The sequence below is a fragment of the Cygnus atratus genome, chromosome 13 (genome assembly GCF_013377495.2).
Source record: "Cygnus atratus isolate AKBS03 ecotype Queensland, Australia chromosome 13, CAtr_DNAZoo_HiC_assembly, whole genome shotgun sequence".
Taxonomy (NCBI): Eukaryota; Metazoa; Chordata; class Aves; order Anseriformes; family Anatidae; genus Cygnus; species Cygnus atratus.
Genome location: NC_066374.1, coordinates 5,680,598 through 5,698,937, shown reverse-complemented (window position 1 = coordinate 5,698,937; position 18,340 = coordinate 5,680,598). Strand labels below are relative to the sequence as shown.

The following is an 18,340-nucleotide window of genomic DNA, read 5'->3' as shown; positions in this document are numbered from 1 at the left end:
CAGATAGCCCCCCTCTCCCCCCCCAGCTAATTACACTGACTAATTGCAGTCAGTCTTAAAATGATGTTGACTGAATTATATTGCTTCCTAGTGGCAGGATAACTCTTCACCATATTTGTTTTGGAGCAGAGCATAGGGGAGGATGAGGACAGGACAAAGAGGAGAGGAAGGGCAAGATCTGTGGGAGTGGACGAGGAGACAGCCATGGCACTGTGACAGGGCAGGGAGGAGAAGGAAGGGGAAGACAAGAGACAAAATGAAGGAGCAGACAACAAGATGGACACTGGGGTAGACTCCCCTTGACTTCCTTGAGGAGAGATTGAGGAGAACCAACTTTAATGCAGTTTCTCCCCATTGAGAGAGGTTTTTCCTATACAGCGTCCACCTTCCCATCCCTGTTCCTGCAAGCAAACCACAGGGCACCACAGGGGCCAGCAACTCCCCAGAAACATAGAGCTGAGGGGATACCCCATGGCAAAACATCACCAGCTGTTGCTTGTTAAGCAGGAGCTAGCAGCCAGCTCTAACCAAAGGCCCAAATCATCAGGTAAGCTCATGGTGACAAGGAGGTCCTGAGGTCAAATCAGCCCACACGTCAGGGGCAACTAACAGAGCCCCTAACTAGGACTGCAGCAGAGAGCATCCCTCCTGTAGCTGGGCTGAAATAGGGCTTCTGGGCCATGGCTGGGGGTGGAGGTCTCAGGTGAGGCTGCTCAGGGCCATTAAGGACAATTAGTGCCCTCAATCACCTCCAGCCCAGGCCTGAAAGCACGTCAGGGTACAGAGCTGCTTTTGCTTAGCAGGAGGCACATGGGTGTCTGTGTGTCCATATGTCAGAGGCTGTAAGCTGAACCTCTGATGATTCTTCCAGATATTCCTCAGCTCTATGACCATATCCAAATGATCTGTGTGACATATGATCGCACAAACACACACAAGCACAAAGAAAAAAAAAAAAAAAAGAGCACAATTGACTCTTTGGGGGACAGTTCCAAACTTAATTACCTGCAGGTTAAATCCAGTGATTCCAGCTCACAGTGGACGTGATTATTTTTATTTACCAGCACCTTAAGGACTGCAGTTCCAGTGGCTTTGACTAGAAAGCCATCAACATGTTTCCACATTTCCAAAGCTAAGGAAGGAGAGACATCCTAACCTGTGCCTCTCTCTAGACAACAGAGGAATGCTGATCACACCAGTAAGGTGATTTCTTGCTGTGACACAGCACAGTGGGACTGGGCTTTACTTTGATTTTGCAGCTTTAAAACATTCAAAGTTAGCTACTAGGTGAAGCTGTGCACTGGGAGGCCTTGCTCCAAGACAAGCAGGAGGCTTCAGGCCAAAGGCTGGCAGCAAACTCCAGCTGAGCTCAGAGCTCCGGAGAACTGCTTCCCGTGAGTATCTCAAACTGGGAATGCTGGACCTCAAGTTACCGGTCAGAGATGGTCCCAGAGGGCACAAGCAGCCTGAAACTTGATTGCTGAAGTCAAGGTAGATGACATCCTCTGCTCTCCCCCCATCTACCCAGCTGGTGATGCTATCATAGAAGGCAATGAGGTTAGTCAAGCACGATTTCCCCTTGGTGAATCCATGCTGACTACTCCTCATAACATTCTTCTCTTCCAATTGCTTGGAGATGGCCTCCAGAACAAGCTGTTCCAACACCTTTCCAGGGACAGAGGTGAGACTGACTGGCCTGTAGTTTCCTGGATCCTCCTTCTTGCCCTTTTTGGAGACCGGAGTGACATTGTCTATCCCCCAGTCTTCAGGCACCTCTCCTGTTCTCCAAGACCCAACAGATGTCTGGATTGCCATTCATTTAATCTTGGATTGACCTCTTCCATCACAATAGGACACTTTTAGTTAGGCTTATTCACAAGACCTTTGCTATGATGTAAGAAATTCATGCTGCTTAGGTTTTACCTATTAGCCCTTCCTATTGTGAATGTCAAATATTGTGATATTCGAGCACCACAAGGACAGGAATAGATCAGGTTATAGGAAAGAGCAAAGGCTGTCAAGGTAGATGGCCACCAGCTGATCCAAAGCCTATGCTAAAAGGAACCAAGGGATGCAAGAGGATGAGCACTGGACAAATCAAAGGGATGAATCAGGTGCTCGAGAAAGCTATGTTCAGGGTAAAAATGTGTTTTTTCCACACTGTAGCTTCTTGCATAAAAAACAAACTGGAGAAACCATGGAAGTTTAGTTGCAGAAATCCATTTTTACAGTGCATCCTTCCAGCAACTCACTAAGTTAAAAGCAAAAGCTACATGTTCTTTCTTGTGGTGTGATTAAGCCATGGTATTTCATTTCACCACAGACCCATCTTTCTTCTCAACGACGATGACTGAAGCGTCAGCAGGAGACACTGATGGGCAGATGATGGTCTTCAGCAAGGTCTCATCCAGATGCTCTCTCAAGGACTTGACAGCGCATCTGATTTCCAAATGAAACCTTAGCTCCAGGCTGCACATCAATCATCCAGGCTTAAAGGTAGAGTGAAGACAAAGTATCTGTCTTCACCCCTTCTAACATGTCAGCGGGGACTCGGTGTATTTCTGAGCCATGGTTCCCCTGAGCTTGCCGTGCACGGGACTAGCCAGCCTTGCCAAGCCACCTTCGGTGCTGAATGCACAGGAACAAGTTAAGGACAATAGCAGCAGAAAGCCAAATTCATTATACTTGATATGTCGTCTTTAAAATGGAAGGGCAGTTTGTGCCAGACATGAAGCTGTTGTTTGCCTGCCTGATGCCGAATGGTTCAGAAGTAGTTTCTTCCTTCTGATCGTTCAAGTGACCCTTAACCTGAATTATGTTTCAGGGACAGCAGTTGACTGTACAAGAAGATTGCTGTTTTCCCGGGGGTCTCCAAAGGGGGCTGGAGCTGCCCTTTGTTTCCAGCAGAACAGAAAGTCCCATTCATCCCCCTGTCACATGCCAAAACATGACCATCCCAGAATAGGGCTGCAGGATGCCTCCCCCATGGGTTCAAGAGGAGAGGTGCCTTGCAGACTCGTGTGTGCTGGGAAGAGAGCCAAGGAAGGGCTGCAGCCCTCCAAACAGGCCAAAAGGTTGCAGGAGGGGGTGACCGATGCACGGTGACTTCTGCCCTAGGCTGAGATGAGCTGTTGGAGGTGCCTGGGGAGCGCAAGTGTGCAGCGGGAGAGATTCTCTTGGGGACTGGGGAGAGGTCACCTCAAAGACACCCCAACCCAGGCCTGTCTGTGTCAGGGACATCCAACAGGGTGTAGAAAGACTTCACTGAGGTCCAGAGTTGGGCAAGATGGAGACATCTGTGAGCATTGCTGACCAAAGCAGGAGGTGCCAGATAAGTGCCTCTGAGAGCCAGGCTGTACCCATCCAGCACAGATCACTAGCTGCCTTTTCCCTACACTTCCATCCCCAGAGGTACACGGGGGCTACCTGGGAGAAGGAACACTGTGGGGAGAAATAAGCTAAGCTGAGATAGGCAATGAAGCAGGAGAAAAGAAAGCAAAATGATGCAGTCCAATCACTACAAGGCAATGTCAACACAGAGAGTGAGAAGCAGGATCCTCAGGCAGGCTCCAGAGGCAGTCTCTACCCTGTACAAGAGCATAAAGTGGTTTTAAATAAAACATTTAACTCAAAAACAAAGGCTAAGCAAGCAAAAACAGATCCCTCGACACCTGTGCATCACCTCTGTTGCTTCTTGTACCTGAGCAAAGTAGTGGTGGGGACGTGTCATCTCCATCTGCAGAGCAGTCATGTGCCAAGGCATGAGAAAACACAGAGAGACAGTAGGGTGACAGGCCCTCCAATTTGGGATGCTTCATAGGAGGAAGAGAGGAGAGTCTAAATGGAGGTTTTGTTCTCCTCCCTTCTGAGCAGGAGTCATCTCTAATAAACAAGGGTTAGCGCTAAATAAAGACATTAACTTTTCTATAGATTATCCACAGCTCTGATTCATCAAAGCTGCAAGGAATCGTGGAAACAATTAACTGGAGAAACACAGATAATTTGCTTCCACACCAAGAAGAAAGTTCCCAAACAACCAGTGTAGTTTATCTACACCCTATTTACAAATCTTGACCACTGAGAAAAGCTAGGCTGGTCAAATTCTCATTGGCTTCTTTGGCCAAATCTCAAGATGAAAGGGAGTTTCTTTCCAAGTCCAATCCATTCCTGTGCCTGGATCCAGTCAGAAAAAGGCTGTAACAACACATACATGCAAAAATATTTTATTGTGAACTTCTGCATCTCTCCCATAAGTAGCAGAGCTCCTGCACAAATTCAGTCATGATACCCATGAAAAGGGATAGCCACAAATTTGAATGCTATTGGAGTCACTTAGAAGCCAAGGCAAATGTAGCATCTTCCATCATATTGCTTGGCAAATGCCAACAGTAATGCCAGAAAGTTTTCTCTGCTGAGAGTTGTCCAAGTTGTCATGGTCTTTTCCTCTTGAGATTACAGATCCTTTAGAATCACAGAATGGCTCGGGTTGGAAGGGACCTTAAAGATCATCTAACTCCAACCCCCTTCAATAGGCAGCGGTGCCACACATTAGATCAGGTTGGCCCAGGCCCATCCAGACTTTAGGAATTTGTACCTCATCGATTTGGTTCTCCTTCAGCACTAAGTTATTTTCTTACTTTCTCAGTTCCTGAAGGAGACTGGAACAATCTCACTTAATCTAGTTTAAAGTCTATGATTCATGCCAAGACCACATAAATCATGTAAATATCTTTATTAAAAAATAAAAATAAAATGGAAAGAATAAAAAATTAAAAAAAAATAAAGAAGAAGAAGAAAAGAAACCAGACCAGAAATAATCATCATAACCTCAATCTGGTCACTTGTAGTGTGGGAATGGACAAGGTTTGAAAGCATGTACTTATGCCAGATGTAGTTCTAGGAAACTAAATGCTACTCCAGGGTCTTAGGAAGTCACGAACACCCCTTGGACAAATGAAGTTTGGGCAGCACTGGGGGAAGAAGGCATGCCTTCAGAACAGTCGGGCTCTTTTTAGCTGAGAGAGCAACTGAGAGAGAAATTTATAGCCATGAGAAACAGAAGAAGAGGTCTCTAGAACAGAGGAAAACTGGCAGGAGAAAAGCATCCAGATGTTTTAACCCTGTGTGTTAATCTGTCCATTGATTGTGTTACTGCAAGAAAAGAGTAGTCTCACGATTTCTTGCAAAATCCACAGATGGACCTTCAACTATTCTGTGTCCTCAGAGTACTAAATGGTTAAAGATGTATGAAAACGTGTTTTAAGATGCAACAACTGAAGACCAACAACAACTAGTGGGGCTGAAAACAGCTGGAGTCCAACCACTTCCAATAGCAAGCAACAATTTGCTCCAATAGCAAGCAACAATTTGCTCCAAACCAGCAGGTAGGACCCAGGAGGGTATTGTGGAGGAACCTGCTCAGACTCAGACGTTATGAGGATATGAGAAGAACACATCAGGATATAAACTCAGAAGCCATATGATTTTCCAGAAGGCAAAAAATTTACTGGGGCTACAAGGGGGTCTGCAAAGCCAAAATGGCCCACTCCTGACTTACACTGCAATCAGTCAGTCTCCAGAAGTGGATCATAGCAGATTTGCAGGCACCATCCTTCTACAGGGTAATCAAGGACACAGGAAGACTTTTGCATGAGTTTGTTGGGTTTTGAACTTAATAGTTAAAAAAATACATTTTAAAAGATTTAAAAAAAAAGAAAAAATTATATTTTATTAATAACATACTAGATAGGTTCCTAAGTTTAATACTTTCAATAAAGGGGTATGAAAAGAGAAGCAAAGAGTAGAAGGGAATTAACATTTTATTTGACATTTTCAATGCCGGGCACACTTAGCTGGCTATTGCATTTTGAAGACTGGTAATGGAAAACATAGCAAGAAAAGAGATTAGAAAAGATCATAGCTTGAAGATAAAACAATATACAAACAACATGATGCAACTGGACAATGTTCAGAGATGGGCAACAAGGATGAGCAAGGCTGAGGGATGGCTTCCTAGGAGAGAGCTAGGTTGTTCCTCCCCAGGGGCAGGGCTTGGAGCTTCCCTCTCCTGACCTGTCAGAGGTTCCTGCCTGCCCTTCCCCAGCCTGCTGCTGTCCCTCTGGATGGCAGCATGGCCCTCTGGTGTACCACAGCCACCATCTCCTTCTACTTGAGATGCATTCAGCCTGGGAAGGAGCCCAAACCCATTCTTTCTGTCCTTGTTTTGGGGACTAAAAGGGCAAAGGGATTCCTACACCAAAGTGAAGTTGCTTTGATTTTGCCAACACACCTTCCTGAGCCATCGAGGACACTTGAACAAGGTGATTTGTCTTTTTTTTTTATTATTATTTTTTAATAAAACAACCTGCCACATACCAAACAACCCCCAGGTTCCTGAGCACAGCCAGCTTCAGAGCATGGTGAGGAAAGAAACTTTCTTCCCCAAGCAGCTGAGCCAAGGAGGTCGGGAAAGGCTTTGTCCACAGGCTGTGCAACAGCACAGGTTGTCTGCAGGCTCACAGAGGTTGGAGGAAGACAGAAGGAGTCCCACGGAAGAGCTGCTTGTGATCTGTTCACAGGCAGGTGGAAATCAGAGGGAAGTCTGATCCAGGACCGTGTCCAGAGACTGGACCGGACACATCGCTTGTGGGGGAGGCTGGTGGGACCCCAAGGCAGCACTGACATGTTGGCCATGAAGAGCTCTGCCCTGCATCTCGAGCAACTTGACTAGGCTCTTCAGGCAGCTCAGGATGCTCAGAAACAGCAAAAATCAAAAGAGCTGGCATGTGAAAAAGCACCTCCTGACAGATGGCACTGTGGTCTGAAACCTGTTCTCAGCCTGCTTCACCCAGACCAAGGCTCAGGGAGAGAGAAGTGGGGTCTGCCCATCTCCAGCTCCTCACTGGGGACTTCTTGTACCCCATCTGCTCAGCCAGCAGGGAAACATCACATCCCCTCCGCCGTGCTCACAGTGCTGCTCGTGCTCCCGAAAGCCCTTTCAGGAGCTCCATGCGGAGCAGCTGGCTTTATACACCCGGGCAGAAAAGGCTTCGATGCCTCCCCAGATCCTTTCCCCAGAGGTGTTCGGGGCCGCAGGTCCCTCTGCCAAGGCGCAGCCCCTCGGAGCTGTCACAGCACCGTGCCATGCAGGCACGCTGCCCCACGGTCAGCAGCCGTCCCCCAGCTCCCTCCCTCCGCTTCGAGCTCTGTTTGTTTGCTATTTTCATCCCTCCGCAGGGCTGCCCGTGTTTCTCCTGCTTCACCCTCCTCCTCCATCCCTGTCCTGCTCTTCACTTATTGGTCGCAGTGGCTGTGTTCGGGGGGAGCCCTGCAATTTTCTATATAACCAAGTGCTCCGTTTGGAGAGATCTCAGCAAGTCACGAGGGGGAAGAAACTTCCCCCCGAGCACCAGCCCACAACGCAAAAGCAAACTGCAGGATCTACAGCGCTGCCGTCCTCCTGGGACCTGCAGGACATGGCAAGGGGCCGTGAGAGGGAGAGAAACTGATCCTGGGAGCACCCAAAGTTCGTGGCCTCGAGGAAGGTAACCTAACGCTGATGAAAAGCTTTGCTGTTCCGTGCACTGAGTTGCAAACAAAACGATTTCCTGCATCTGGGTGAGTTTTCACACGTTTCTTAGTGGGACCCGAGCAAGGTCTAAGAGGTGGTGCACGGGCTGGAGAAGACATCCAGCCGGCACACCTCTGGGGGAAAAACGGACAGTTTAGGGACCAGGGTGGGCTCAGGTCAGGGAAGCAGCTGGGGATGCAGTGCTTATATCTGCTTCTCTCCCCTCTTCCCACCCATTGCACTTTTGCTGCAAGAGATGTTTATTTGCAGAAAAGAAGAGCCTCGGCTGGGCAGGTGGGATGGGGATGTTGGGCACAGAGTCACCTCCCTGGAGGATCAGAAACGTGAGGATTTGGGGCCAAGTGATGCTGACTTTAGTTTCACATCTGCTGGGCACCCAACAAGCCTCTTGTCTGTGCCTCAGTTTCCCCCACAAATGAGAAAGGGTTGTGCTTGCAAGCACTCTGGGATGAGGGAGGGGAGAGGCTACACAAAGGACAAGAAGTCTGTGGGCTGTTGAGCAGGAGAAAACAATGCTCCCCTTTTACTGAATTGTTGGATTTTAAGGCAAGAAGGTGGAGAAGCCCTTTTTTTTTGGCACTGTGGAAGGGATGGGCAGGATCCAGCGAGCCGTGTCCTGTGATCGTTACTCACATGAGCTCTCCTGCCAAACACCCAGGGGCTGAACAGCACCAGGCTCTGCGGTCCTTCACCAGGGGGAGCAGAGAGGTGCAGCCCGCTGCTGCAGAGGGCACAGGACACCAGAGCTTTCCAAGGATGCTCTGGTACCTACGCAGTTGCGTAGGTAAATATCGGGAAGGTGGTGCCGGGGAAGCTTCTCCAGCCACAAGGTCCCAGACTGGGCAATTGGGACTTAATGGATGTGCTGAGACCAGCAGAGGTAGTGGGACCTTCCTAGCCACCACCACGGACCGAGGTTCTCCCCACAGCATTTTACAGTGGTCAGCCTGAGTGATAAGCTGGCACCCCAATGTCCCTTCCTCAGGACATCAGCTCTGCCCATGCAGGATGGCAGGAGGGGCTGAGGGTTCCCCAGCTTTTGGATTATTTTGTGCTTAGGAGCAGCAGGACACACCCGCAGGCATCCCTTGGGGGTGGGATACCCACATAAACTGGGCGCTTACAGGACAGGTAGGGGTCCTGTAAGATATTCCCAACCGTCACATGGAGACACTTCTCTAAATGGTCTTGAAGGCATTGAAAACTGCTTTTCTTTTCCTCAGCCAGAGGCAGGCAGATAACTTTGTAGAGGCTGTTCTGGCTCTCACCAATGTGGCTTATCTGCCAGATAAGTTTGCAAAGCTGCTTTAGCCTGCAGAGATAAAAGGTACGGTGAACACACGAGATTGCTACGCACCAGGCATGAATATTTTAGCACAGGGAAGCATGCTGATGGTGAGCTGAAAAGAAAAGTGATGGATCTTCAACTTTCCTGTGGTGAAATCGTATCTGAGGTGCCATCACAACACAGGGGTTCAAACTAGAAAGAAAACATCTTTAAAATGTGGTTGCTTTAACAGAACTGGAAGCTAAACTATCTAGTTTGTGAGGTCTGAACTGTGACTGAAGGGATTTGGTTATTTTATTGCCTACGTTTGATGTGTAACTGAGAATAAATTGCAAGTTTCCTCCTAACACTGCCTGTTTACAGTGTCATGCACTAAGGACCTGGCCGAAGGACGTAAGAGGGTCAGAGGGAACTGAGCCTGATTTAGATTTTCTGGCAGGAGCAGTGAGGTGAAACCGAGACAAGGGTAGGTCAGGTTAGGCTGGTTCCTTGGGAAAGAGGCCAATTTCACATTGATCATGCTTGAAGACTTCCAAACAAGCAGAAAGGCGCACGTGTTCCTACAGAGCCTGGTGGAGCCGGGCTGAGACTCCAGTCCCGTCTCTAATCCCATGGGGGCACTCTGACTCCTGCCTGAGTGGCTCCCCTGGGGCTGGGGGGAAGCCCTACAAGGTTCCCATTTTCAATCCCGGCATAGCAATTTTTCCTCCCCTCAAAGCTGCAGAGTTTTGTAGCTTGAGCAACGTGTTCTTCACGCGCTCCTACCAGCAGAGCCAAGATCTGCCCAGGTGGCACAGTCTGGCAGGGTGCTGGCATCTTCCCCTCCTTCTCTGGGCTCATTTCCCACCAGTGGCCATATCTGGATCATCCCAAAGCCCCTTCCCAAATCCACGTCGTGCCAGGACAGTACTACAGCATCCCCAGCTGTCTCATCAGCCACTTGTGGCCACAGAGCTGCCGCTGGGCCAGTCCTGCCTGAGAGCATTGTCTGAGATTTGCAAAGCAGAGCCTGCTCAGGTGATATTTATTAGCAGTGCTCCAGTCTTGGTCAGCTGGAGAGACCTTTTACTGTGCTCAGCTGCCAACGCCGCAAACAACACGGAGAGATTTATATCCCCCGGTATGGAGCTGAACAGCGTGGTGGATTTGGAAAGGAAGCAGTTCAATTAACAGCGATAAGGATGGGGAAGGAGGGGCCACTCTACTAGCACATAAATCTGAATAAGATGTCAGGTATCAATACAGCATTTCTGGAAAAACCCTCGTGGCATCTTCCCAGCACGTTTCCCAGCAAGATCGCGCTGAGGGTTGTCTCTTTGCACTGAACGATGCCACATGGGCTCTGCTGGCACTAGCGCTGCTCCGGTTTTCCCATGGCACGAACTGGAAGAAAAGCTCCCCTGGTTCTGTGGACCCAGAGAGGGGGTTTGCAGAATTACCCTGATGTGTTGGTGGGGCAGGTGCCCCAAAACTACTCCCTGTGCTCCGCTGACTGCAGGTGACCAGCGCACAGGCCACCACTGCCTGCTTGTAGCCAGAAGAAACCCTCTCCAGCACCTTCTCGAGCACTGCCAGGCCCCCTTCTCCTCTAACCCATTTCTCCCCTTGTCCCTTCCTCCACCCACAGATCCAGACCCAAGCAAAGACGCCCCATGAGCATCCCAAGGGCTCCCATGATCGGCTTTGCCGCTCAGTCCTCCATGGTGAGCATCCCACCTCCCACCACTCTCACCATTCTCCTGACCTGCCTCTTCTCCGGGGCACGCGGCCAGACCCCAGGGGCTTTCCAGGAGAGCACGGTCCCCTTCGAGGTGCTCAGCCAGGAGCAGGCGTACAGCCTGCTCCAGCCAAGCCTGCTGCAGGACGCCAAGCTGCCGAACCGCTCCGAGAGCCTCCCCAGGAGCAGCGGCTCCGAGCTGCCCCTGCTGCCCGTGTGCGTGAAGCCCGCGGATATCAGGCACATCTTCAAGTACATCAACACCATCGTGTCCTGCACCATCTTCATAGTGGGGATCATCGGCAACTCCACGCTCCTCAGGATCATTTACAAGAACAAGTGCATGAGGAATGGGCCGAACGTCCTCATCGCTAGCCTGGCGCTCGGAGACCTCCTCTACATCCTCATTGCTCTGCCCATCAATGTGTACAAGGTAGGCTTCGTGCAGCAGGAACAGCGTCTGCTCCCACCTGCCTTGGTGCCCTGGGAAATATCTTATCTTCCGCTCTTTATTTCAGGCTCCAGTTTGGGCAGGAAAGGGGGAGGGAGATCCTGCTCTCCAAAGGAAAAGGAAAACATGAGCTGACACAGTATGTTCCTGGGAAAGCAGAGGTGTTCCCACCTACTGCTGTGTTTTCCACACACACACCCATCCAGATCTTTTAAATCTCATTTAAAATGGCAAGAAAAGAACCACTTGCAGTCTCCTGACATTACAACCCAAAGTTTATTTCAGCCGAGCAAAACCCACTGTTCTCATGCACTAGGCACACCACTCCCAGCACAGTTCACAAATCAGCCTCAGGCAAACATCTGCTTTATTCCAGCTAAACAGAAAGATTCATCCAGGAACAAGGAACAGGGCTGTCTTACAAAACAGGGGGCTTCTTTCAGACATCGCTCCCCACGCTAGAGGGAAGAGATGTGACGAAGAAGTGAAGGAACCCGAGCTCTGCCCACTGCAGCAGGGCAGAGAGGGGTGGGCAGAGGCGGGCTGCAGGGCTCGGAACCTGGCTAGGAGCAGAAGTTGTGTGGTGTGAGATGTGCTGGGGCTTGTGCGGCTCCTCCTTGCCCACCATGAGAGCTGGGTTTTGGTGGGCCAGGTCTTGAAGGGATGCCATGGGGTGAAGGACTTGGAGCTCAGCTTGATTTATACAACCAGCTTTATACAACAGATATGTTGGATATAGAGCTGTTATATAGCTGATTTATTCAACATGACTGGCAGTACAGGAGTCTGGCAGCCCTCCCGTCTGGGATCTGTTTGCCATATTTCATAAGTCTGTGCTGTAGGAAGGTCCTATACTTCATAAAAAGGTGTGGGACCAGATGGAGGCTGCAAGAATGACCCCCCCAAGGAAGGTGTCACAGGCTGAATACCCAGCCCTGCATCCAATTCAGGCAAGAACTGGGGGGCACGGTTCTTTGTGCTCATGACTTATACCAAAGGCCTCATCTACGGGACAGCTCATGTTAACGCGAGCTCTTGGCTTGGAGACACAGCTAGCCACCTCTTGGAGCTCCTGTTCTCCTGTCTCTGATGCATATTGTCCCCAGTGATGCCCTCTGCTTGCCCCAGCTGGGTTTCAGGCCACGAGTAGGTAGTAGCTTCAAAGGGAAAACCAGATTAAATCAACTGCCAGAGGTGAGAAAAGCTGGGAGCAGGAGTAAAGAAGGCTGTTGGCATCGGTGGTAGGTCGGGGTTCAGGTGAGGGAAGAAACCCTCTTCAAATTCATGTGTAAGCAAACATTGCTTCTTGCCTTGCCTGGATTTGTTCAGGGTGTTCCGACATACAGGGGATGCCCGACTGCTTGATTAAATCAACCGTTGCTTTTCTTTGGTCTCGAGCAATCAAACATCATTTGTTTCAAATAATGCTGCACGAAAGTTTGGAGGAGGGTTTGTACAAAGGTGTGGCAGAAGGGCAGAGTATGGTGAGGATGTGAGCCTACATGGCTCTGAAAGAAGCTGTTCTTGCTGGACTTCGGCTGCTCGGAGCATGACACCCTCCAAAAGCAACCCAAAGCCCATTGTGGCTTTTAGGATTCCAGTCCACCCAAAAACACCCAGGGTGTGGGTTCAGGACCTGTTGCCTGGACCATCCCTCCACGTAGGTGTCAACCACGAGCCCCCGGGGAAACGAGTGGTTCCCAGCACAACGCAAAGCACCGGGAGCGCACACCGCGCAGCCCCAGCGGAGGTAACCTCAGAGTGCTTTCAGCTGCTCCTTGTGGGCTTCTTGCACCTTGTGGGTAACCACCTGCCATTACGGGAAGCCGGACATGCTTTCCCTGTTAACCCTGTGGTTCTTCTCCAGCTCTTGGCCAAGGACTGGCCCTTCGGCGTGCAGGTGTGCAAGCTGGTCCCCTTCATCCAGAAGGCTTCGGTGGGCATCACGGTGCTCAGCCTTTGTGCTCTCAGCATCGACAGGTGAGAAACAACTTCTACGGATGCGTTGCCCATCCTGGCCCATATTTAACCACAGCATAGCCCCCTCTGTTGTCACCGATGGGAAGACTGCAGGGTGGCTTGGTTCCGGGCCAAATTCAGAGAAGGGAATAGGGTGTTGTCACATGGGGCTGAAATCCATCAGGAACTGACTCTTCTCTGTGGGGATGAAGTGTAAATCCTGCTGGAAAAGCTTGAGAGGAGGAGCACAACATGTGGGAATAGCTGCCAGGGTGCTGGGGAAGGGTGGCACCCCTCCCACCGGGAGGTGGCCATATATTGGCCAAGGAGAGCTGCTATCACACTCCTCCCTTGAGCCCCTGTTTCTGATCCTCCCCATTCCACGGAAGGAGAAAGCTCAGGGGTGGTGGAGGAAGCGGCAAAGGAAAGGGGACAACTCTAATACACACGTTCCAGACCCCTTCCTGTTGGTGGCTCTTCTCACTCCTCTCTGCTCCTGTTGTGTTCCCACACGTTGAGCAGGTACCGAGCAGTGGCCTCCTGGAGTCGGATCCAGGGGATAGGAATCCCCATGTGGAAGGCAGTGGAGGTGACGCTGATCTGGGCAGTGGCCATCGTGCTGGCAGTCCCTGAAGCCATAGCCTTTGACATGGTAGAGTTCAACTACTGGGACCGAGACCTGTGGGTGTGCATGCTCGCCTCCGAACAGAAATCTAGCTTCATGATGGTACGTACGCTGACCCATCCCAGCTGCAGCGCGAGGGAGAGGGAGGCACAGGCAAACGGGGCACGCTCCCTCCTCAATGAGAGGTTAGATGCTTCTGCAGAGGACTTCCAGTTGTCGGGGTGAATTTGGGGAGAGCAGCATTAGACAAAGCACAGAAGACTCAGCAAGTACTGAAGGGGTAGAGTTGCTTTGAACGTGGGGCCAGAAAAAAGGCAGAAGGTCCTTAAGCTGTGTTGTGTCCTCATTGCCCACATCAGAAGGTCATTACCCATCTCAGGAAACTTCAGCAAGATGCTAGGCTGTCACAACAGGCCAAGGAGCATCTAAACAACCAGGCTGTACAAGCAGCCATTAGCACAGGGCCAGCTAAGGGTGAGCAAGGGGATGAAGACACTTACAAATCATCAGAACTTACCCTCCCAACCCTATACCTGCCAAAATGTGCTCCTTGCAACTGGTTCTTGTACAAAAGCACTAGACCAGCAGCCAGATGTAAAACAGCCTTCACTTCTTTGGGTTAAACATGCACCAGCCTCAGGGCAAGATTACCCCATGTATACTTAGCCCGGGGCAGTTAAAGTTTCACACATCTGAAGTGTCGGAGTGGTCTGATGGGGGGCAGCATCAGTGTCAGGGACTGATGCCCCATTACCCCCTTCTCCCACTTGTTGTTCCTCTCTGCTTTGCATGCAGTTCTATCGTGACGTGAAGGACTGGTGGCTTTTTGGCTTCTATTTCTGCCTGCCCTTGGTATGCACTGGCATCTTCTACACCCTCATGTCGTGTGAAATGTTGAGCAAGAGAAATGGCATGAGAATCGCTCTGAATGACCACATGAAACGGGTAAGAAAGCCAGGAGGGCAGAAACCCCAATATTTCCCAAAACGAGAGGTAGTGCTGTAGAAGGGGAGAACAAACCCAGCTTCCTGTAGGGGACACGTATGAGCTAACGTAGCCTCACAGTGGTCAATGACTTCCTGACCCATCAATGCAGATGCATGGATTCAACCAGGGAGAGGGGCCCTCAGCGCCAGTCCCCCACCTCAGCGTCAACACAAGCCACCAGCGTTGTGGCCATGGACCAGCTTGCTTTTCAACTTCTATGGCCATTTATTTCTGGCCTTGCTGTAGTTTCCCATTCACTCCCATGCTTTGCTGACGAGCTGGTTGTCACAATAACCCAGCGTGACGAGTGGACGGATGAGGGTCCATGTTCCAGGGATTAGCAAAGTGACCAGGAGCGATGGTAGGATGGGGTGAAGGAGACCCCATCCTGATCTATCTCGTGCTACTGGTACCTTACTGCTTTCTGCAGCCTGGATCTCATGAGTCGTCCTCCTGAAGTAGGAGCTGGGAGTGTGCTTTGGACTCAAAGCGGAGCCCGGCCCTGCTCGGGTTGTAGAAGTAACTCGAGGGGCCCTTGCTCAGCACAGGGAGATGGTGCTTTGCCCCGGCCGCTCTCTCCAGTGCTCAGCCAGAGCATCCCTTCTCCCCTGCCCACCTTCTCCTCGCAGCGCCGGGAGGTGGCCAAGACCGTGTTCTGCCTCGTGGTGATCTTTGCGCTCTGCTGGCTGCCGCTCCACCTCAGCCGCATCCTCAAGAAGACCATCTACGACCAGACGGACCCCAACAGATGCGAACTGCTCAGGTAGGGGCCCCAGCTGATGTTCCGCTGGGCTCGTTGCAGGCTGGTGGAGCTGCCTTCCAAAAACTTTCAGGCTGCTTTTCTAGATGGCATTGCTCTCCAGAAAGGAACAGAGAAAGGAGGTGGGGGGCCTTAAGAAAAGAGGAAATTCAATTTTGAAACGTCTCTGTAAAGCTTATGGGTTAAAGAGGTCTCCCAGGCAGAGAAACGTTCTCTGCAGGGCCAAAAGGACTGTAGCGCACATGAGGGCAGCGCACACTTTCCACTAGGTGGTAGATGCCCATCTTCCCCTCTCCTCCCTACCCATCACCCCCAAATCCAGCTCAGGCCAGACACTGCTACTGTGTTTGAATGTGAGAGCATCAAGGCCACCACAGGAAATCAGATCTCCTGCTCTTAGGTTCCTCAGGAAATGCTTTTCGCAGGAAAAAGTGTTGTGCCACTGCTGAACCCCAGGAGGAACTGTTTTGTGCTCTTCTGTCTGGTATCTGTCACTGATGCCCCATGGAAGCAGGTTCCCAGGCCAGGCAGCTTGGAAACCCTCCTTCAGGGGTCCCCTCAGCGAGCTCCCAGCCCCTTCTCTCCCCTCTTGTCTCAGTTTCCTCCTCGTGATGGATTACTTTGGGATCAACATGGCCTCCCTCAACTCCTGCATCAACCCTGTGGCCCTCTACTTCGTCAGCAGGAAATTCAAGAACTGCTTCCAGGTAGGGCTGGCTCCTGGAGCCCCTGGCTGTGCTGACTGCCCATTTTGGCTGCAGTTTCATGCATGGTGCATGCCCAGACACCGGTCCCAAGGCCACCAGCTCCCACAGACCAGGCACTCCCATCACCGTGGGCTTCTGGGCGACCTAGATGAGGGGAAAGGCAGATACCAGGCACATGCTGGGGCTGCCAGCAGCTCACAGGATTCCCTTATGTCCTCATTGTATTCTTCCTCCCAAATTTTCACCCTGCTGGGTGCCTCTCTTCCCAGCTCCAAGCACACTAGAGCTTCCTGCCCTGCTCTGGTGGGGCTTTTGCCAGTGCAAGACCAGAGAAGTCCCTGCTATTCTGGATCAGAAGCATCCCCACATACCTTTAAACCAGGACTGGGGCTGCTATAAACTTTGAGCCCAAATTGCTCGGAGAAAAATCTCAGGAGGAGGGGAGGCTGGAGAAAGGAAGCGGATGGAATGGGAATCACCTCCCAGTGGCTGTGGCAAGGGGCTGAGCCCAGGCAAGCATCAGCCCTATTTGCTGATGAGAAAGCACAGCTACAAAAGGTGTCCAGCGTTTTGCTATCTCCATTTCCAATCCACACCAGCCCTATCTCGACACACCTGACCTGCAGGAGAGCCGCGCTCACTGTGCCTGTGACTCCCAGCCCGGCACTGCGTGGGTTGACCCACCAACATCACTGGGAACTTTCCCACATTTCCTCCTCTTTTATCCCATAACCCACCCCCCTGCTTGTCTCCCCGCAGTCCTGCCTGTGCTGCTGGTGCCAGAGACCCGCTCTGAGCATCACACCGACAGATGAGAAGGGCTCTGTGGGCAAGTGGAAAGCCAACGGGCAGGAGCTTGGGTTGGACCGGAGCAGCTCCCGCTTGAGCAACAAGTACAGCTCTTCCTAAGGCCCCCCGCGGGGCAGAGCGGAGAAGGCACTGTGAAAAGACAGCAGGACACCTCCATTTCTCTTGCACAGCCATTTCCTAGCTGGGCTTGAATTGTTTTTGCCTCCGCATCGTAACCCACCTGGCAGGAGCTGCAGCATTTCACTGACCCCTGGGACTAGCTCTGAACACTGCCTCTGAGCTCTGCTTGTCCTTCCTCCCATCCAAGTCGCCTCCGCAGGAGGAGGAAGAATGGGATCCAACTCCTTGTAGGATTTTTCAGTTCCCTGCGGAACAGCCAAGTGACTTACAGCCATTCGTCTTGGGTAGCAACATGGGGTGGGGAGATGGGTGTGAAAAGGGAAGGAAAGTTGAGATGTTGTCACCCTGAGATGGATGTGGGATGGGGAGGAGAGGGCAAGGCACCTGAGTGACAGATTTCCAGCTGAAAAAGCCAAAAAGACATCCCCTATGATCTCCCTCTGCTGCTGGAACAGTTTGTCCCAGGGCAGAGAGCCAGGATAAGACCCAGGCACGTGTAGGTTTTGTAGACCATCAGTGGCCTGAAATCTCCCCGCCTGCAGCCGTGGCACGGAGGGATGGGCAGCGACCCAGCTTTGTGATGTGACCAACCTGACCTGGGGAGCCCTAAAGGACCCCTCCTCTTTCCCTTTTCCTGGGAAATCTGCTCCGGGCTCTCCACCCAGGGATAGCATTCCCCCCGCCTGCGTATAGCACAAGGAGGTGACCGCATGCACGCGACAGCACGGCTTAGGAGGGCAGGTGTCCTAGGCAGAAACCAGCAGCAGCATCCAGCCAAACCAAACCATCTGCCCCAGCTTCCCCCTCCCCAGTTCCTCGACCCCACCACGTCCTGGCCACAGCACCGTGACACCACAGCTCAGATCCTCACCCTCAGGGTGAAGCTAAGGTGGAAAAGGCAATGGGGAAGGGGCAATCTCAGCTGAAAGAGCTGCTGGAGCTAACCGAAATACGGCAAAGAGCCTCATAAATTTACTACTTAAAATGATTTATCCCCAGGAGCTTTTTCCAGCACGACTTCCTAAAAGTCATGCTTGTACCTCTTGCCAAAACTTCAAGAAAACCTACATGAGGAAGCTTTAGTTGCCAAGTTTTTGATGATTTTCCTGTTGTTTTCTTCTTCTTTTACCTCTTTCTCCTTTCCTCTTTTCCCTTTTCACCTTTTCATGGAAAAAAGGGAGAAAGGAAAAAGGGAAAAGAGAAAAGACCTGCAAATAAAGCAGAACATTTTCGAGGTGATGGTGCTTGCTTTTTGTGTTTTTTTGTGTTTTTTTTTTAGCTTTGCTTACACTGAAATGCAAATTTTTACAAACAAATATTTTTGA

At 51.0% G+C, this 18,340-nt stretch overlaps 1 protein-coding gene across 1 annotated transcript; it reads left to right on the top strand.

Annotated features, from left to right (window-relative positions):
• The first annotated feature begins 10,567 nt into the window (after positions 1 to 10,567).
• Positions 10,568 to 16,994, top strand: LOC118245298 (endothelin receptor type B-like). The gene is made up of 7 exons (XM_035541338.1): positions 10,568 to 11,029; positions 12,915 to 13,027; positions 13,529 to 13,733; positions 14,427 to 14,576; positions 15,248 to 15,381; positions 15,977 to 16,085; positions 16,845 to 16,994. Exons 1-7 carry the CDS (start codon positions 10,580 to 10,582, stop codon positions 16,992 to 16,994), a joined length of 1,311 nt encoding a protein of 436 aa, XP_035397231.1. The 5' UTR covers positions 10,568 to 10,579.
• The last annotated feature ends 1,346 nt before the right edge of the window (positions 16,995 to 18,340 follow it).

Coding starts and splice junctions, on each gene's coding strand:
- LOC118245298 (XM_035541338.1), top strand. CDS start 10,580: ATGGTGAGCATCCCACCTCCCACCACTCTCACCATTCTCCTGACCTGC. Junction 13,028..13,528: donor TGTGCTCTCAGCATCGACAG/GTGAGAAACAAC, acceptor CACGTTGAGCAG/GTACCGAGCAGTGGCCTCCT. Junction 14,577..15,247: donor TGAATGACCACATGAAACGG/GTAAGAAAGCCA, acceptor TTCTCCTCGCAG/CGCCGGGAGGTGGCCAAGAC.